We start from the raw sequence: 21,103 nt of genomic DNA on the forward strand, positions 1-21,103 counted from the left end.
GCGAATAAATTGGCACGTTTATTTACACAAACCGCGTATGCCGATGTAACCACACAGGATCTGAGAAGCGCCGGCGCAGATTTCTGTTTTAGAGACCACAATGTTTTTCGTAAAGCTTGGTTTGGCTTGATTTATTACGCAAACGATTTATCGTTTCAACGGCTTATTCGATGTCTGGGGGCAGTAGCAACGTAGGTTACAATAACGCAGTAACGATTCCCAACTGGATCGCTTTCTAGGGTAAAGGGTACCATGTTTTTTCATGTCTTTCAGTTGAATTCGGTTGATTTTATTGTGGAACAAAACGGTCGAGTAACTCTTATTTACTTATCATGGTGTTGAAAACCTAGTGACCGTTTCAGGCAAAAAACAATGGTTAGCAATCCGGTGTCGTTTTTGGTCTTGACGTACTAGCTCAACTCCACCTGGTGCAAAAATGTTTTTGTGCTTGGATGTTGATTTGACTAAGCTTGCCAGAATCTTTGGTCTACAATAAGTTCATGAATCGCGTAATTTTCTAAAAAATATGTCGACAATAATTTATGAAAGTCTTAAAAAGTTGTGAATTTTGGTAAGAGTCGTTTCAAAAACGAGGAATTTCACCACTCTGCTTACCGTGTTGAAAGTTACCTATTACACGCAATTCTGGTGAGAGCAAGGCCACGTCATTAAATTTCTGTGAACACCGGTGTATTTAAAAGTAATGACCTCTAACGCTGACCTCGTCTCTTTTTCTCCGCAAAAGAATCAAAACTTTTAATCGCTAGGTTTATTTTATTTGTACTTATGTATTCAGATTTATACAAACCTTTATGAATGAGACTGTTTTGAAGTTTGAAATAGGATGTTGTTGCACAAGGCAACAAACTTCAATCAAGCAATCAAATAATTCGTCTTCATTTGCAAAATTGAAATCTAAATTTCCATGCAGATTTTATTTAAATTTTGTTGCATTTATTGAAACAAAAGTGTGAAATAGAAAAATAAATCTTTCGTTCTACTTGATGCTTCAGTTGCGGCGCCGCTCATTTTTGCCTTCGGTTTTCCTCGAAACGAAACGATAGTTCGCTAGCGAATTCAAAATGGCAACGGAAATTTTGTCCGTAAAAACTATTTTTTTAATGAAAAGGACAATGGAATGCTTTTGTTTTACTTGCCGCTCGCTGCGATGCGCTTCCTCGCGCCGCAGCTCGGCGTAGCTTTTTTCTCCGCCTTCGGTTTCCACTTCCGTATCATCACGGTAACGAAAAGTTCAAGCGAACTGTAAGAAGCATCTCTTTTGAATAAAAAGACAATAGAATGCTTTCGTTTATTTGCTGCTCCGCTCATTATGCTGCGCTCCCTCGCGCCGCAGGCTCGGCATCGCCATCGGCTTTGCCTTCGGTGTCGGTGGAAACGGTAGTTTGCTACCGTAAAATCATGTAACAAAAGGGTTAAGCTGAACTATAAGAAGAATCTCTTCGGAATAGCAGGACAAAAGAATCCTCTTGTTTTACTTGCTGCTCCGCTCGCTGCGCTGCGCTTGCTCGCGCCGCAGCTCGACGTCGCCTTTAGCTCCGCCTTCGGTTTCCACTTCCGTATCATCACGGTAACAAAAAGTTTAAGCTGAACTGTAAGAAGAATCTCTGCAGAACAGCAGGACAACAGAATCCGCTCGTTTTACTTGCTGCTCCGCTCGCTGCGCTTGCTCGCGCCGCAGCTCGGCGTCGCCTTTGGCTCCGCCTTCGGTTCATGCGACCGTATCGTTACAGTAACAAAAAGTTTAAGTGAAACTGCAAGAAGAATCTCGAACGTGCGGACCAACCACAACGACTCCCGCCTTGAGGTCAAGCAACACTCCCAGTTAGCAGAGATGGAATTGGTATCCGCCGGTCAGAAGAATTATCCCTACCAGCCTTCCTGACTTCGATTCATTCTGTTTCCGGTTTGCTATCCGCGCTGCCCCCTACCCACGGTATTACCGACGTCGCCGGCGCAGTGGAGTCCTGGAAACTGAAAGCCCGTCAGGCTGAAATTCCGGAACCCGCTTTCCGGAAGTCTCAAAAGCCGTGGGACATGCCTTGATGTAACGTTTCCCTTTATACTCTGTTGCAGGTGTTCGAGGGCGATGAAGTCAATACAGCACGCCTGCTTACCCAGTCTTGGCCAGAAGCCGGCATCTGGTTAAACGCCCAACCTTCCGCCCACATCGGCAACCTGCCGGTAGACGACGAACTCATGATCAGTGTTGGTCTTTGCATTGGCGCCACGATTTGCGAACCTCATGATTGCGTCAAGTCTCAAACGCGTGGATGGTTACGGGCATCATGGGCTGTCATGTGTCTTCTCCGCCGGAAGACACCCGCGCCACGGCGGATTAAATAGCATCATTTGTCGAGCATGTGTATCTGCCGGCGTGCCTGCAAAACTGGAGCTTCGTGGTACTTCTCACACCACGGAGCGCCGTCCGGACGGCTGCACGGCACTTGCCTGGAAACGTGGATTGTGCCTAGCATGGGAGGTGACATGTGTAGACACGGTTGCACCGTCACATGTCAAAGCCACCTCGATCAAAGCGGGAGCGGCCGCCGTGCAAGCAGAGGATAAAAAATCCAGATTTAATTTGTACCTGGTTGGCCGCTACCTGTTCGCTTCAATCGCCTTTGAAACCCTGGGCCCGTGGGGCCGTCAGCAATCGTAATTGCCAAAGAATTGGGGAAACGATTTCAGCAGCAAACCGGCGAAGCACGCTCGCATGAGTTTGTACATCAGCGTTTGTCGATAGATGTTCAACGGGATAATGCGGCGTCTGTGCTGGGCACTGGGCACGATGGAAGGCCTGGCTAAAAGAAATTTTCTTGTTGTAATTTTTGTTTCTTTCTTTATTTTGCCTTAAGTTTGATTTGACCAATAAAGTCACATACGTTCAGATTAACAGAACAATAGAACCCTTTTGTTTACTTGCAGCTCCGCTTGTTTTGAGACTGATGCTTACGCACAGCGCCACGTTTGATGTCGCCTTCGGCTACGCCTTTAGTTTCAACAGTAAAGAGACATGATACACTATCAAAAACAGACACAGTTACGGTACCTTGTTACAGTTAGGCAAACGTAACACTTATTACTGATAACGCTTGGTTTGAATGGTAACGCCGGTAGCGGTAACGCGCAACAATGAATCATCAGAATACGAATAACAACAGCGGCAATGCAGGTAACAGTGTTAACCTTAGTAATGGTAGTAATGACTCCTGACTTCGCTGGGTTTCTTGAATAGATGTTTCGCTATGACAACGTTTCAAAACTACTTCCAAAAATTGCTCAGAAGCCTTAGAATCCTTTTGATTTTGTTTATTATTTTACAACTTCTCGAATGTGCGCTTCCTAAGCGTACCCCTTCAAATAAATTTGTAACCTGCAAGCCTCGTGAGCACGAATTTCTTTAGTTCATCTTAGATGAATAACGGCGTTAGCTTTTTTCAGGATTTTTACATTAAGTTTATTTAAGCAACAATTAAATGATTGTTCGCGTTGCAGCTCGGCGGCGCCCTCAGCTCATTTATAAAAGCGGTTAATTAATAAAGTAAAAGCGTAACGGTTGCGGAAACCCAAAACGGTGACAATAACATGCACGGTAATCCATTACGGTAACGGTTACAATGACAGTATCCCGTCATAGTAATCCATTACAAAACAGGTTGCGGTAACGGTAACCCGTTACCCTAAGGATCAATTATTATAAAAATTCGGTAATGATCACCTGTTGCATAAAAAGTAATCTGTTATGGTAACAGTAATCCTCGTCTAAGGTAACGTACTGCGAATACGGTAATTTTACTGATAGTAATTAGAAATCTTTGCGAGAGCTCTTCACGGTAAAAGTTACCTGTTACAGGACCCGTAAACATAAGACACTCCACCACCTACACCGGGCAAAATTTTCGGACCGGGTCCATAAAACGACCTACTTTTACACTTGTACAGCGGACTCTTCATAAAAATGCTTAAGTATGTAAGGTTGAAAAATGTATAAGCATTTCCCCAAACGTCAATTCCCTAAAAACGGCACCAACCAAAGGTAGCTAAAAAACCTTCCCGGGTCCAGATTTTACGACAACCCGTATATCACTGCGAGTTCGTCAATAATGACCAGGTTATATTTTACGCTACCGTTCCCCAGTACTTCACACAGAAATCGCTGAAAAAATCCGCCCCGGGTCCAAATTTTCGGACCCCCCGTACATTACTACGGCGGGTTCGTCAATAATGACCGGGTTATAATTTACGTCACGGTTCCCCAAAAATGCTCCACCCGGGGGTCGTTAAAAAAATCCGCCCCGGGTTTAAATTTCCGGACCCCCCCTACATTACTACGGCGGGTTCGTCAATAATGACCGGGTTATAATTTACGTCACGGTTCCCCAAAAACGCTCCACCCAAAGGTCGCGAAAAATATCCGCCCCGGGTCCAAATTTTCGGACCCCCCGTACACTACTACGGCGGGTTCGTCAATAATGACCGGGTTATAATTTACGTCACGGTTCCCCAAAAACGCTCCAGCCGGGGGTCGCGAAAAAAATCCGCCCCGGGTCCAAATTTTCGGACCCCCCGTACACTACTACGGCGGGTGCGTCAATAATGACCGGGTTATAATTTACGTCACGATTCCCCAAAAAAGCTCCACCCGGGGGTCGCGAAAAAAATCCGCCCCGGGTCCAAATTTTCGGACCCCCCGTACATTACTACGGCGGGTTCGTCAATAATGACCGGGTTCTAATTTACGTCACGGTTCCCCAAAAACGCTCCACCCAAAGGTCGCGAAAAATATGCGCCCCGGGTCCAAATTTTCGGACCCCCCGTACACTACTACGGCGGGTGCGTCAATAATGACCGGGTTATAATTTACGTCACGGTTCCCCAAAAATGCTCCACCCGGGGGTCGTTAAAAAAATCCGCCCCGGGTCCAAATTTCCGGACCCCTCAGACATTCTTACGGCGGGTTCGTCAAAAATGACCGGGATATAATTTACGTCACGATTCCCCAAAAAAGCTCCACCCGGGGGTCGCGAAAAAAATCCGCCCCGGGTCCAAATTTTCGGACCCCCCGTACATTACTACGGCGGGTTCGTCAATAATGACCGGGTTCTAATTTACGTCACGGTTCCCCAAAAACGCTTCACCCAAAGGTCGCGAAAAATATCCGCCCCGGGTCCAAATTTTCGGACCCCCCGTACACTACTACGGCGGGTTCGTCAATAATGACCGGGTTATAATTTACGTCACGGTTCCCCAAAAACGCTCCAGCCGGGGGTCGCGAAAAAAATCCGCCCCGGGTCCAAATTTTCGGACCCCCCGTACACTACTACGGCGGGTGCGTCAATAATGACCGGATTATAATTTACGTCACGGTTCCCCAAAAACGCTCCACCCGGGGGTCGCGAACAAAATCCGCCCTGGGTCCAAATTTTCGGACCCCCCCGTACATTACTACGGCGGGTTCGTCAATAATGACCGGGTTAGGTTTTGAATTTTAAACTACCTTCTCAATTGTTTCAGCGGGGGGCTGCGCCCCCGCACCCCCTGCTTATTGGGGCTCCGCCCCAAACCCCGGCCAGGGGCTTCGCCCCTGGACCCCGGGAATTTGGCTCTCCGGTTCGTCACGTCACACATTTTAAATTAAAAACGCTTCGCTCGCTTCGCTCGCTCGCTTGACTAAATTCTGAAACTGTTTCTATTTGGGACAAAAGACATTTTGTGCAATTTGACAAACCATCTAATACACAAAGTTACGCAAAATTTCACGAGTTCTCGGGCCTACGAAAGACGAAAAATTGGCATTCGGTCTGGCAGGGATGGCTAGCTACCCGCGAACTGCCTATGCGCATTACTCACTTGACACTTGACAGTAGCAATCGGTTTGGCAGCGGAACTTGCCTTGCGTAGTCATTCATTTGTTTGTGTGAACGACAACCGTAAACTCGATTTGAGTGTGTCGTCGTTTTCGCCACATCAATAAAAACATTCGTTAAAAGTTGGAGCATCTCATGATCATTTTACGAATCAGCTTTCTGTTCTGTAAAGAGATACGGTCTCAAGTTTGTGAAGTTTTCAGAAATCTATGGTTAAGATCAGTGTGGCTGGAATCCGTATCGGGACAGATTTCCCCTGCACGTCCAAAACTAGGAAGTTTTTAGTTTCATTGTTTCAATCATTTTGTCCGTGACGAACGGCGTGAAACCCGGGAGTGCTTTTGCTGGATGTTGGACCGTGATAATTATTTATTCTACGGTGTGATTCGGGAATGCGCGGACTGAATTTCTTGGATGCAGAGGCTTTATTCGAGTGAGATGTCTGAGTCAGTCTGATCACTCTGACTTATTACAGTGACAATGTCTGAATTGAGAGTACTGTACACAGGAGTACTGTACACTGTGTACAGTACACAAATAAGTTTTTATCTACTTTTTAAATATTGTTTTGCTGTGGGTCTGCTGTAAGCAGCTGCGCATATGTAATGATAGTGATAATGATTTTGAATTACGTTTTTAGTGAAAGTTGTAGCGTTTACGTCAGTCGATCTAGGAGGATACAAGAGAATAGGTAAAGTATAACTGTATAAGATATTGCTGTTTTTGTATGGATATGAATTAGATGCTGTCTGATCCGCATTTTTTATGGCCTTTATTGATTGATTTACCGCGGTGAGGTTTCTTTAACTGTGACTGTTGAGCTAACTTTAAAATGTCGATAAAATAAATGTCGAGCTTCTTTTCAAGAGTCGCTTTGGTTCTTTTCAGTAGTCCGACATCTTACCAGTTAAAGTACCACTTATGTTGATCTTTAAAGGAAGCCACAAAACTTTGCTTCAAGGACAGCCAATAAGGAATGTCTGTTTTTTAGGTTATATTTTACGGAATTTTTTATTCCTGAAAGTTTCTTTCGGTTAATTTTATTTTGGCTATCTGTCTTTTTCGTAAAAATGCCGGTTGGTTATCTCGAAATTGAACGCAATAATTACAGTTTCCTATTAGTCGTAAAAGGAGGTAGTAGCGTTTAAAACGGAAATTATAATTTGTTGCTGGATATTAATTTGGGAGTTATTCCAAATTTAGCAGTGGTTTGATACTGGATATGAGCTATCACATTTCCCCTCGTGTTGTCCCAGCCAACAGCATTTGTGCATTTGAATTGGGAGCATTGATCTAATTTTGTAAAATTTCCACACTGTGCTACTTGATTTGGTGTTTTACCACAGTGCTCGATTGTGTACACTGACTCGTACTCGACGTCAATAATTAATGTCAATAGAAAGTTATACCACGACGTCGCTACCGAAACGGCGGAAGCGCTACCGATCAATCCAAAAATAAAATAGCCAGCCACCAAGCTAGCGAACAGTTTTGCGGTTTTGGTAATCAGAAATTGAATTTCGAAGAAAGCCGTTTTACTTTACAGCAGTAGTGCACGAAGAAGTTAAGTAGTGTTTTGCAAGCTTTTTACTGTGATTAATTGTGCGGTTTATGGAAGATGCTTGGTTGAAGCGCGAGTTTGTAGGGCAAAAGTTTTTTATGAAGCATTAGAGCTTAATGCGTGCAGCTTAATAATAGGCCAGAATTGGTCAAAATTTCTGTTTGTTCGTTTATTTTTTTATGCAGACTCCGAGTATGAGAACGCGATGCATTTCAAAGGCATCTGTGCACAGTCAAATCGTTCATGCCGTCAAAGTAGTCAAACAGGTTTAAGAGATATTATTATTCAGTGACTTTTACAGTCGTGTTGGGTTGGAAGAGTATACACTGCACAGTTGCGCAGCTGGTTACATGCATTGAAATTCCTCTACGTATGCGTATTTTTTCCCGGTAGGAGTAGTGGTTCTTATTTTGTACCCTAGTTAATTCCATAATCACGTTGCCACCTTGAAGTTTTGCAAATTTTATTTTAAAATTTTTTCTTGTGTTCAGTAACATTGTACTCGTGTTGTATGGGATAATCACAATAATGCTTTGCTGTTAATAGCGGTAGGTCGGTAATAATTCTATTGTAATTTTGTTTGTGAGTTCAAGGCCTGAAATATTGCTATTTTGTAGTTTCATGGTCAGGCAATTGCCCTGTTTTCCGAAGCCAATCGTTTAGTGCCCCATTCTACCAGAATGCGTATTTTTATCTTATTTATCGGTTAGTTTATGGGATTTTATTGTGCGCCATTTTCCCCTACGTGATCCATAAACGGAATCCGTTGCATTTGATTAGCGCGCGATATTTCTCACCACGGCAGTGACTGCATACACAGCGGACACGCGAGCGGAACTGCTGTCGAGTTGGCGATGCGGTTTATTTTTATCATCCATCATGCCAATTTTTCTAATAAGGAATGTGACGGATTTTAACCACGGGATAGTGCATTCCTGATTGAAAGTGAATTGGGGGGCTCTATAAACGGGGGAAAGAGGCAGAAAAGGAGAACATCATGTCGGCCGAAGTGCGACTGAAACAGCTGGAACAGATGTTCCTCAAAGGACCGCAGACCTATCCGGATGCGGCGGTCAGCACGGAGACACTGCTGGATGTTCTCATTGTTCTCTACGATGAGTGCACACGATCAACCTTGCGGAAAGAGCGAACGTTTACCGAATTTATTGAGCATGGTAAGAGAATCTGTACGCGGTTAGCTTGCATTTGTGTTGCGCTATTGGCATTTTTCGTTACTTGTCAACACGTTAGCTGGGAAGATACAAAATTATGGTCACGGGTGAGAGAATCCGCAATTATTTTTGACCGTCTTTCATATGTTTGTGCGATGGTCTCTTTCATTCGCTACTGCTGATGGATATTGCGGACACACTCATTTTTCATCAGCATTTTCCAGCGCTCACGAGCGATACGAAGTATTAGCCATTTTCCAGATTTCCATCACGTGACCTACATTTTACAGCATAAATTTTTGCGAACATTAGCGGTGAGCTTTTCTTGGGGGCAGCGTTTGGAGTAATGGGCTGTAAAATGTTCACATGTTAATTTGGTAATGGATTTATTGTTGTTTTTTCTGGTGGAATTTCAAGAAGCTTAAGAGTAATAAGCCTCTGGCTAAACATATCAGGATCATTTACATAACTTTTATACTTTGCTTCGCCCGTGCTGTTCGTGCTGCCGCAGTGGCGATTATGGTAGTAAAAGAGCGGATCCATCCATCAGCTTTGTGAGACTATTTATTAAAACTCATGGCCGCCGGTCAGCTGCATTAGCTAACAACTTGGTGAGCAAAAGATGACTGACCCCGACATTGAAGACTGCCAAAACCGCATAAATTACATTGGTGATTGGTGGCTGGGAGAGAATAACTGTTTGCCTTAGCTGGGATGGAGAGAGGAAATATCGCTGGATATTATGTTAAATATAGAATATGGCTGAATGCAAATGCCGAATATTAACCAGGCAGATATTTCAGCGGCAGTATACAGACGGGAAGCGTCTCTTTAGGTTTCTCCCGGCAATGTTGAGACTCGGCTATCCTTCACTGTCAGCAAGTCTAGCTTGATTTACACAGGCTGTCAAGAGTTCGGCTTAGCAAACGTCTTCCGCCGGAACATACCAGGACGGTAGAGAGAGCATGTAGAGTGTTATAAAATTTTTTATGTCGGTCATAAAAAATGGTGGCCCAGGTGGTTATCGCCAGAACGGCGCGGATAAGATAGCGGAGTTTGCGAGGTTAAATATAGCTTTTTATTAATCATAGGAATAAATGTCACATAACATTGCGCCTGGCGCGGGAGCCCCTATCAATACTCGCCTTTCATACCGCTTTACGCTGTTATGTACTTTTGAATTATTGCGCAATGACCGATTCCCTCTCGAATTTCGGCATGTGCGTTCTTTGTGTGAGAAGCTCATTGAGGGTTTGTCTGTTTGTTTGGCTTGTATTTGAGTGGTGTTTTTCAGCAGTTTTATTTGTTATTCTGTTCTGTATGGATGTGAATGAAAGAGAATTGATTTGCTCATTATGTAGCGTAATTGCTATATATAGCAAAATGTATCGTGAATGCACTTCCTTTTAGGCGGTGTGGCGGCATGATTAGGATGGGTTGTGTGGGCGTTTGCGTTAACGTGATTCGCAGTGAACGTCGACCATAAATTATGTCAAAAAGTGTCACAGGGATGCAGATTCCGTAAAGTGCCTGTTAAATGCTCTGGATTCGCAGTGTTCACTTAAAAGCGTTTTGTTTGGCCCTTCGGCTTCACTGATTGTTAGAAATCGCACAGTTGGCGAAAAGAAAATGGTCTCACAATCAGTCTAAACAAGCTTCTGCTGTAAAATAAGCGAAGCTGCGGTTTGTTTTTAAATGCACCATATGAGTAGTATCTTTTTAAAGATAATCGATGTATGATGAAAAGGGGTTAGTTTAGTTTTCCATTTGAATTATAGTTTACGTATGATGACTATCGATATTGATCGTGATCCATTCATCCATAGGGGATAGATAGTGCGCATGCATCGCGTGCAAGCTTCCAGTGAGCATCGGGATCTTTCTTATGGCAGATCCGAAAAAAACATGTCGATAAACACGTGGAACGTATTCTCACTTTATTTAATAGAATTTGAAATAATTTGCCCAACAAAGTTTAATTTAATTGAGCCAGTCAATTTCATACAGTGCGAAATTATTTTTCGACCGGTATTATTCCTTTGGCTGTCACAAAAGTTGAAGTATGGTTCTTACGGAGATATAGATGCTTACTGATATAGTTATGAGTTTTCCATTTTGCTAAACGTAAGCTGACATGATTTAGCTAGCTGTACACCCAAGGCAATTTTTTCCACACCTGTTTGATTAATGAATTCTGTGTCTATCATAAATTATACCTGCTTTTTCCGATTCCGATACAACTGGTCGGCTGCGTAATGTGGAATTCTTGTTTTAATGATTACTGGCAATACAAGTTTCGACGTTATCGCACAGGTTAATCGGAATACACTAGCATATTGGTTCTACAAATTCATTTCAGCATTGCACTGTTTTGTGTAGTATGACAGTAAGCGAATAAAAGAATTGCTAACATGATAATCTGACATGCTTATTAATATATTTGCTTTTAATTTGTGATTTTGCTGCGTTAATGATTGACTGATTACGCCGCGTACTGAAAATGGGGGTATAATATCTGCAGAGTAAAACCAGGAATATAGATGCCCGAATAAGTTTGTGAAATGGTGTCTCCTTAATTTATTTTTATCGATAAAATTCATAGTCGTTTATAAGCTGTACTGATAACAAAATGAACAAATGTATGAGTACATACGAGTGTATACTAGTCCGTAGATGCCTAGACCTGCTGGCAATCACCAAGTAAATGTCAAAAAGAGTCAGGTTTTTTTTCCCACTATTAGAGCATGTTACATAAATCCTTATTTGGCTTTTATCGAACTGGAAGCTTTGTATTTTTACAGCCAAACCCGTGGTGGCGAAAGTTAGACAATTACGTCTGGTTAGAGACGACTTTGAATTCCTGAAGATCATTGGACGTGGTGCGTTTGGGGATGTGAGTATAAAATTTAATCTGCATAATCTGGAGTAGGATCATTTCTGCGTGAATCTATCAACATTTCAACATAGGTGGCCGTGGTGCGAATGAAATCAACTGATAGGATCTACGCCATGAAGATTCTTCACAAGTGGGAAATGCTGAAACGCGCCGAGGTGAGGTGGCTGGTTAAAAAGGAGGGAAATTAGCCAGTTCCGTTTGTGAGATTTGTTTGGCCTATTTTCCCACTTAACAACGAATGCAACACCCACTGTGTATGTGAGTGTGTCATGCCCTTTCTCTGTGCTCCTTAGACGGCCTGTTTCAAGGAGGAACGGGATGTGCTGGTCAATGGGGACGGGAAGTGGATTACCAATCTGCATTATGCGTTCCAGGATGACGAATATCTGGTAAGTGGGCAAATGATCTGGGAGGACATTGCCCGTTTTCCGTCTGTCATTATCCGTGTACTTCACTGACCTGATTGTTCCTCTATTGTCCTTTTTGTTGGGCAGTATCTGGTGATGGATTATTATTGTGGAGGGGATCTGCTGACATTACTTATGAAATTCAACGATCGATTGCCGGAAGACATGGTACTGTGTGCTTTTGTTAACGGTTTAAGCTGTAAGTTTGTTCGTCGGCAGTGATCTGTCCCGCGGCTAGATGTGCTACACTAAACTAAGCACAGATTAATCATTAGAAGAAAGAGCATAGTTTAGAAAATTACAATGATTATTGATCAATTTTACTTTGATAGATATAGATTATTATTAGTGTCGTATGTTTGAGCGCGTGGGTGTTTCTATTACAGGCGAGGTTTTATGTGGCAGAAATGATTCTGGCCATCGAGTCGGTGCACTATCTGCGTTATGTACATCGAGATATCAAGCCGGATAATATTGTCTTAGATGCCAATGGACATATCCGACTGGCGGATTTTGGATCGTGCCTTAAGATGCTCTCAGATGGAACTGTAAATTTTTTAACGATTTCCCCGTGTTGGTTGGTGAACATAAGGTTATTGTGCTTGCTGCAGGTACAGTGTAAAACTACAGTTGGTACGCCTGATTACATCTCCCCGGAAATCCTTCAGGTCAGTCTTTTTGCTCCAAATGTCTGTCGATGCCAGATACGTAAATAATTGATTTTGAATACAGTAAAATATACTCGATAATTAGTAATGCGAATAAATGTTTGCTTACACTAAGATCTCACGTAAAAAAATTTTTATTCTCACAGGCAATGGAGGACGGTCGTGGAAGATACGGTCCAGAGTGTGATTGGTGGAGTTTAGGAATTTGCATGTACGAGATGCTGTTTGGCGTTACTCCCTTTTATGCGGAATCTCTGTTGGAAACTTACGCTCGAATTATGAACCACACGGTAAGATTTTTTAAGTTCACTTTGTGCTTTTTACGATGTGTTTGTGTTAATGGTTTCTTTAGTCTGGTTCAGTTTTAACTTTTTGTAGTTGAAGCAACCGAAAAGCCGTGTTTTTTAGGTTCATTTGAAATTTCCTGAGGATGTTGAAATTAGTGATCCTGCCAAAGATCTGATGAAACGATTGATTTGTAACGCCGAACACCGTTTGGGAAAGAACGGTCTACAGGATTTCTGTGATCATCCTTTCTTTAAAGGCATCGAATGGAAAACCTTGCGAGAAAGTAAGTTTCATGGGCATTTGAATCGTACTAATTCGATGCACGCCGATGGCTTTTCTTAGGCACTCCGCCTTTTATTCCGGAAGTTTCTAGTCCAACAGACACATCGAATTTTGATATTGAGGAGAATGATGTAAAACACGCTGTAAGTGGACTATTAGTGTCATTGAGCATAATGCAGTTGAAACGAATTTACGGTCGATGTGTATTACAGCCCGCTAAACCGCCCAATGCTAATGCAGTATTCTCTGGTCTCCATTTGCCGTTCGCTGGCTTTACGTTTACCGGTGGAAGGTGAGCAGTGCTACTGTCTGGCATATAGATTATTTTAAAATGTTTTGCTGGAATTATTTTTAAAAAGTTTTAATTAAATCATCGCGCCGGTCGATTAAAATCGGTCCCATATTCCTGCTGTTATTTTTCGAAAATATATGGATAAAAGATTTGAAATTTAAATTTGACTTTGTACACAGCCGTCTTTCTGATACGGGAAATCTCGGGGCCGGTGCCGAAATAGTGACCGAAGAATCACCCGTTCAAGGCCTGAGCGCTGAGGCTTATGAAAGGCGGATAGCACGACTGGAAGCCGATAAGCGGGAATTGTCCCGTAAAGTTGTTGGTGTGTAAAATGTGGACAGTGTTGTTTGTTTTGTTTGAGAATAGCCGACACGTGTAGAAGTCACTTAATTGGGTTTTCATCCCCGTAACAGAAACCAGTCAAGCATTACAGCAAGTCGTGCATGGCAAGCTCCCTTCACAACCCGTCGACCGTCAAACTGACGATAATGAAGCAGTCCAGTTGCGAAAAGAGGTCGGAGTCAAGGATGAAAGGATATACTGTAAGAGAATATGAGAGAGAGAGCGATGGCTATCAGTCTTGTCAGTGTTGGGAGTGGATTTTGTTTTTTGATTGACAGTGTTGGAAGCACAAGTGAACGATCTGTTGAAGGCCAAAACGGAAACGGATGGGCACTTGGAGAGAATGGTGGCCAATAACGAAAAACTGCAGCAGTCGCTGGAATTGGCGGAAGGCGATCAGAAAGCCTTCAAAACTGTTCGGGATAAACTAGGACGGGTATGTATTTAGGAATGTTCAGCTCAACATTCTTGCGACAACCCTTATTTTGTTTTTTGCCTTAGTTATTCGCTAGGGCGATAACTGCGCAGTATTTTTTGTATTGCATCTTTTTACGCATTGATTTACATAAATCTGTGTTTTTGAATCACTTCATGAACTGGGATTAAAATTTGGCGTTATAGTATCCAGTTTGCTGCACTGTTTTCAGGAGTTGGGTGAACTGGAAGATAAGTTAGCGTCTCAGAACAAAGAACTGAAGGATGCGACGCATAAACTGAAATCTTCGTCTACTGAAATTGCCGAGTTAAATGAACGGTAGGTTTTTGTAGTTAATGAATTTTAATCAGACCGTGATTACCTTTTCTTTTTCAGACTGGAGGAATTGCGCAGCGCTAAGCAAAAATTGATACGACAGCTCCGAGAGAAAGACGATGAACTGGAGAAAAGCAATGCCAAAGTCGAAACTTTACGCCAGGATATTAAGCGGGCGGATGCTTTGCGAAAAGACGTATGTTTAATATTTTTGTACAATATAACACGCTAACAACAGCAATTACGTTTTCGTTGACAATGAAGGTTTTGTTGTTACATGGATAACTTTATTTGTCGGTAAACTGGATCAAGAAAGCCTAGAAATAATTTTTAGTCAACACTAACAAGTTTTATTCTACATAATAGTAGTTATTATTATTTGTTGTGTTATTGGGTAACAGCCTGTTATATTCATTCGACATGTTTGTTTTCAGCTGGAAATGCGCAATGAGGCTTTGTCTGTGGATATTAGTGCCCAGCGCACCAATGTGGACAGACAGGATTCACAGTCGGGCCCGCGGGTAAATGGTCACACCAACAGTTGTGAAGTGGATGGTAATGAGGCTCGCCGGCTAAACGATGAGATTACACGGTAATAATTGCAGGCGACATTTTTTCGCGCTTTTCTAAATTACCAATTCTGACCGGTGCCGCATATGGCACGGACGGATGTGGCGCGGCTGGTATTAAAGAAAGATGTCATACGCGGCAGCTTGGCCATGTTGCCGGTGATGTGTGTTTGTGTATGTTTTTATCGGTTTATTCGATATGATTTACAGACTAAAAAATGAGCTGGCCGCACTACAACGCCAATCTGACAGTGATGCCAATGCATCCCGACGGCCAGTTGACGTGGATGATGAGAATGTGCGGCTGAGAGAGCAGCTGACGAATGTTGAACAGCAGCGGAATGCACTGCAGCAAGAGGTAATATCACTAATATGCGCGCGACACGATCGCTGCTGACTTTTTTCCCTCCGTATGTGCTTATGTGCTGTAAGTATAACTGATGACCTAGTCAGGCTAGAAATAATTGACAGCTTAGATATCACATAAAGAATTTAAATGGCTAATATGAGCATTATTAGACGGCATTTAGTGGAGTTTTGTATGTGTGTAGGTGTGGCGGATGAATTAAATGCTTGATTGCTTTTGAGTTATGTGCGTGCCGAAACAATCCATATATTTGAGAGTCGGAAGAGTTTGTGCTAATTTTTCGTTCACTGTGCTGGCAGTATTGTTTTGGCAGATCTTGCTCATACTAACCGCAGAGACAAAACCGTAGTGTCCATATTGGGTCGATAGTCATAAAGATTGCGCAGATGCTGTGCTGAGTTCATTATTTTGCATTCCAGGGCAGAAATTTTATTTTGTACAACGGTGCTGACACGGCGCCGTGTTTTGTTATGCCGTGAGAGACGACAAACATCCGCTTGTATTATAGAATTCTCCTTCAGAAATTGGCGTCAAACTAACAGATAAAAAATTAATTTATATATATACTGGGACAAAATCTGAAAATTAAGGCCATTACACAATAATAGCAGATGTGTCTATTTTTGTAATTGTTTGGTGTGTATTTATACGAGTGCATATTATCACAACGGACGCAACAAATATTGCTTACCTGGTATTTTAGACTTTTTAGTCTATGATTTTGTTTTGCAGATTCGGAAGCTGGAAGAGCACGGGGAGCATGTGAAGACTGCCATGAAAATTCAGTTTGAAGAACGTGCGAGACTGATGAAGCGGGATTATGACATCGAAGCCGAAGCACTGGATGGTGACAACCACCGCTTAAAACGAGAAATTGAAAGGGTAATTACATTTCTTGTAATTAAGTACATGGTCTTTGATTCTGCACCGGTATTTCAAAATGAGCGTCTTAAGCTTTCGGATTTAAGTTTCTGTTGCTTTATTATACAAGCAATTAAATCAGTTTTAATAAATTTTTAGCAATTTTGTTTATCAATTTTAGCTCGAACAAGATTGTCAGAGTTTGCAAGACGAAGTATCTGCAATCAAAGAAAACAAAGCCGACACCACCAAGAAGCTACTACAGAGTGTGACAGAATTAAATCAGATGTAAGTATTGTACGTTTGTCATTACGTAAAAGTTGCGAGTGGTTTTCAGCATTTTTTGCTGTTTAGGCTATCGGACGAAAAGAATGCTCGCCGCTATCTCCAGGCTTTAATGAGCAAACTGTCCGACGAAGTGGATACAGTCAAGGCGGCCGGATTGGGTATCCCGATGGCCGATTCCACCTGGCGCAATCGTAAATCGCAGAAGCTCAATAAATCTGAATTGCTCAGTCTGCAGTCCAATTTACAAAGCGAAATCCAAGCCAAAGAACAGATTCATCAGGAATTACTCAAAGTCAGGACGGAGATAGCTTCCGTTAACCGGTAAGATTTAGCAAGAAGGTTATTCTGCATGATTGGAATTTGCCTACTTATTGGGTTTTGATTTGTGCACAGGAAACTCACGGACTCAGAGCAATTAATATCGGACCTCAGACACGAAATTCAGGATAAAGATGCTCAAATTTCCGAAATGCGCCATCACTTCGAGGTTGCCGGTATGTTAGTTTTTCAGTTTGAAAAATGCCGAAATTTGTTTTGATGCTTTTTGTTCCAGGAAATTTGTCGGAAAGCCAGCCATCAATTCTGGATAGATTCCTAAAAGATGCTGCGGCTAATGCTCAGAAAACCGAATCCTCATGTGAAACCGAGCCTACTCGTCCATTATCGAGCTATACGAACGATAATGACGTGCCGGTTTATGTTCCGCCACTCTCCATGCCTTCTCAAGTCCATAAATTCTCCGTTGAAACGTTCAGTCAACCGACCAAATGCATTGCTTGCTCATCCTTACTGGTTGGACTTATGCGTCAAGGATACTCATGCGGAGGTAAATGCATTTTATTCTTTTGAGCTGAGCCTGACAGATGAACATAGAAATCTAATGGAAATGTAGAAAAGCGTTCAACTACGTAGTAATTTAATAGATTGATTAGATTCCTTGTTAAGAGGAAACAAATAGGAAATTGTCGTAAGCGAGTTTTATTCGTTTATGTACCGTAATATTACTTTTCTCGTTTGCAGTTTGTGGTATATCTTGCCATACGCACTGCCTCAATCAGGTTCCTGGTCAGTGTCCGCCTCATCCAAATCAGGGTATGAAAAAATTTGTTAGAGGATTGGGCAGTTTGGGACATCTGCGTTTTTTATAGCGAAACGACCACTGGGAATCGACCCTAAACGCGGTGTAGGAACGGCTTACGAAGGCTACTTACGGGTATCATAACAACAACGAAATGTTAGTCCATCTTTCTGATTGTTCATTTGCTTCGTAATCCTTAAGGTTCCGAAAGCCGGTGGAGTAAAAAAAGGCTGGGTTAAGCAGTTCGTCGTCATCTGTGATTTTAAGCTGTTTTTGTACGATGTCATCCCGGAAAAGAAGGACCAACCAAATATTGTTGTATGGCAAGTGTTGGATATGAGGTGGGGAAATGGATATCTGATAATTTCTTTTGAGTTCGGTTTGATAGTTTGTCTTGTATAGAGATGAAGACTTCACTGTGTCCGGCGTTTCGGATGAAGATGTTATTCATGCTAACAAGAAGGATGTCAACAATATTTTTAAGGTTTGTACGAATGTGAATTGATTGCCTTTGCGAGTAAAAAGGGAACATGCGCTGTTTTAAATATTCAACAGTGATAAATAATATTGTCGCTGAATAACCGTTTTCCGTTCTTATGAAGGTCACCACAACGTTGGTGAATCCTCCTGGATTTAGCAATCAGATGTTGTTTCTGGCTGACAATAAAGGCGATAAAGACAAGTGGATCATCGCGTTGACCGAATTACACCGGATACTGCGCAAAAACATCATCCCTACTAAAACAGTAAGGAAAATTACGGAAACTTTGAACTTGTGTCCTTCAAATTTTTCCTCGTTTGTTTAGATCTTCCGGCCGAAAGAAATTGTGGATGAAAGTTTGAACATCGTGAAAACCTTCACATCCGCCGCGATACTTGGTATATCAGATTTTTTCGCGATGATAACTTGAGTTGTTGGTACAAGTGCTTTTTTTCTCAGATCGAAGTCGATTGGTGGCTGGAGGCGAAGAGGGATTATTTTGTATTGACGTGGAAAAAGAAGGTTGGTACTTGGTAGACATTTCTGAGTTTGCATAATCTGAATTTCAAACAAATCTTTTGTTAACAGAAGTGCTAAAAATTGGGGATACTCGAAAGATCACTCAAGTGGAGTATGTCGACGAAGAACAATTGGTGATCATCGCGTCAGGCAAACAACATTGCATCCGCCTGATACCTACCGGCGCTCTGGATGGTTATGGCGTCGACTGGGTTAAATTAACCGATACCCGCGGGTGCCATTGTTTTTGTGTGGGACGTCTGACCCGGACGCATCGTTATGTCCTGTGTGTGGCCATGAAACGACACATCCTGGTTTATGAAATCACTCGGGATAAAGGTCGACATCGGAAACTGCGGGAGATCTCGGTGGATTACAGTCCGCAGTGCTTGGATGTCAGGAGGGATAAGTTGTTTGTCGGCTTCCAGTCTACCTTCGGCGTGTTCAGTTTAGAGGATGATACGGCCAATTGTAAGCGAATAGGGGTTTGTTGCAGTGGTTTAGACCAAAATATGCTCCATTCGATCTCTGATAAGTTGATATTTGGTTATCAGATCTGCTGACACGTGATTTCTATGGAACCCGGGACGACGCATCCTCCGTGCCGCGATTTCTTCTACAGTCTAGCTTGAACGCACTGATGGCTGTTGATATAACGGAAAAAGAATACCTCTTCGTTTTTGATGGTAAATATCCGTTAAACAATGGCGCTTTTACTAAAATACCTTAAAATTTTTATTGAATTGTACTTGCGTTTCTGATTCTAAAATTTTAATCGCTTTAATATTTGTTTTGTTTTGCTGTAGGCCTCGGTCTTTACCTCGATGAACGTGGAAGGCACTGCAGAACAAAAGAAATTATGTTCACCGCCCCACCGCTGCATATTGGTAACGTTGAGTATGTTTACAGCTTTTTCATTTTTTTTACCTTAGGTTTTGTAGCCTTCTTCCGTCCATACCTCATTGTGTACACCGAGAACCACATCGCCGTGTACGATGTGAACAGCGGGGACTGGGTGCAGACACTGAACATGAAACGCGTAAGTGCGAATTAACTAATATGCTGACATCGTGGATTTTTTTGCTAACTAGTGATGGCTCTTTCCAGGCTCGACCGTTATCCCGCGATGGCAGCCTGAACCTGGTCTGTCCCAGTGATTCGCCCTTGATTGTCTACCTGCGCGAACTGCAAGCGCCAGCTGATCTAATAATGCCCCGTGAAGTACCTGTTTATCAACCGGCACCCGATCGGCGTCGCTCCACATCGGCCAGCCGCGCCGGTGTTCAGCGCAAACATCGCCGATGGTCGGTGAAGTCCAGGGAGTTCGCCGGCAGACAGAACCTCAGTCGTTTGTGAGTGCTAGTGCATTTTATTCTTGTTACTAATACTTCTACAGCTTTTGCTAGCTTTGGCACATTCGTGCACCACTTTTACGTTATCTTTATCTGCTTCATCGTTGATTATGTATTACAGACCGGTGGAGAGAAGGTCCCGGTTAATTTCCGGTCCATCTGACTTCAGTCATGTATCGCATGTTGGCCCGGCTGATAGAACTCAAATTCAACAGCTAATGGTAAGCACGGTATAAAGCAGAAATTATGTTTTATGCAAGGCCGAATTTGCAAAAAGCCGACACATACGGGAACCATTTCAGTAATTTTATAACTGCATAATTTGTTTAATATTTTCAGGATCACAGGAACACTGACCGCCGAGTGTCCGGCAGTAATCTCCGTGTTCCGCCGTCTCCACTCCGACTGGATGCTACACAAAGTGCTCCCAGTGTACAGTACCGTGGAGATCGATCCGTACGTTGCTCCATCGTTTTTTCGTTATTGTACAATTTTATATACAGCCTTAGTGCGAACTGAGCGTCATTCGTTGGAATTTGAAATGTTAATTGTTTCATAGGTTGCCTCATCGTATTCGAGTGGCATGATTCCCAGCCAGAGCGGCCACATGCACGATGCTGCTAGTCGACAAGCTGATTTTGGCACATTTAGCTCACAGTCCAGCTCATCGTCATCTAATCGAGAGAATAATTACTGAGAGTCTGAGTGGTTTTTTGTACCATAATATCCATCAGCTAGGCATGCGAAATATTTTCAGAAGGTCGCTTTTTTGAAAAGTTTTATATGTGGACGCTGGAATTTTGCTGTGATTATTGATGTAAAATAGCCTTTACACTGCGTCTGGATCTCGTTGATATATTATGTTGTTTACTACCCCTGTTAGTTGTGGTTATTGTGAAATTATTTGTTCGGACAGCGATATTGAATAAAGCGGCAGATGTATTTCCTTTGGATGCATTTGCAACTTTTGTTTCTAAGCCGGTTTGGTCGCATGGGTGCTTTATTCGCTGATGCCTTCTTACTTTCATTAGCAAAAGG

At 42.6% G+C, this 21,103-nt stretch overlaps 1 protein-coding gene across 7 annotated transcripts; it reads left to right on the forward strand.

Moving 5' to 3' along the window:
* Window positions 1-5,828: 5,828 nt before the first annotated feature.
* LOC129591545 (serine/threonine-protein kinase MRCK alpha-like) lies at window positions 5,829-21,010 on the forward strand. 7 transcript variants are annotated; one of them, XM_055487221.1, is made up of 41 exons: window positions 5,829-6,321; window positions 6,529-6,579; window positions 8,067-8,154; window positions 8,230-8,624; window positions 11,423-11,514; window positions 11,589-11,672; window positions 11,811-11,906; window positions 12,012-12,092; window positions 12,311-12,472; window positions 12,536-12,592; window positions 12,739-12,882; window positions 13,001-13,163; window positions 13,223-13,305; window positions 13,375-13,454; window positions 13,634-13,779; window positions 13,871-13,999; window positions 14,078-14,235; window positions 14,447-14,553; window positions 14,611-14,746; window positions 14,985-15,142; window positions 15,330-15,477; window positions 16,219-16,368; window positions 16,529-16,635; window positions 16,702-16,956; window positions 17,029-17,129; window positions 17,189-17,461; window positions 17,656-17,727; window positions 17,784-17,848; window positions 17,915-18,054; window positions 18,116-18,197; window positions 18,316-18,459; window positions 18,520-18,592; window positions 18,654-18,716; window positions 18,783-19,184; window positions 19,268-19,399; window positions 19,520-19,600; window positions 19,655-19,752; window positions 19,821-20,065; window positions 20,187-20,286; window positions 20,405-20,521; window positions 20,625-21,010. In XM_055487221.1, exons 4-41 carry the CDS (start codon window positions 8,447-8,449, stop codon window positions 20,760-20,762), a joined length of 5,040 nt encoding a protein of 1,679 aa, XP_055343196.1. In that variant the 5' UTR covers window positions 5,829-6,321; window positions 6,529-6,579; window positions 8,067-8,154; window positions 8,230-8,446; the 3' UTR covers window positions 20,763-21,010. The 7 variants fall into 7 exon arrangements, with proteins under 7 accessions (XP_055343196.1, XP_055343192.1, XP_055343195.1 ...); XM_055487217.1 differs by having other exon boundaries at window positions 8,067-8,624; XM_055487220.1 differs by lacking the exon at window positions 6,529-6,579.
* The last annotated feature ends 93 nt before the right edge of the window (window positions 21,011-21,103 follow it).

The sequence above is a fragment of the Paramacrobiotus metropolitanus genome, unplaced genomic scaffold (genome assembly GCF_019649055.1).
Source record: "Paramacrobiotus metropolitanus isolate TYO unplaced genomic scaffold, Prichtersi_v1.0 Parri_scaffold0000047, whole genome shotgun sequence".
Classification (NCBI taxonomy): domain Eukaryota; kingdom Metazoa; phylum Tardigrada; class Eutardigrada; order Parachela; family Macrobiotidae; genus Paramacrobiotus; species Paramacrobiotus metropolitanus.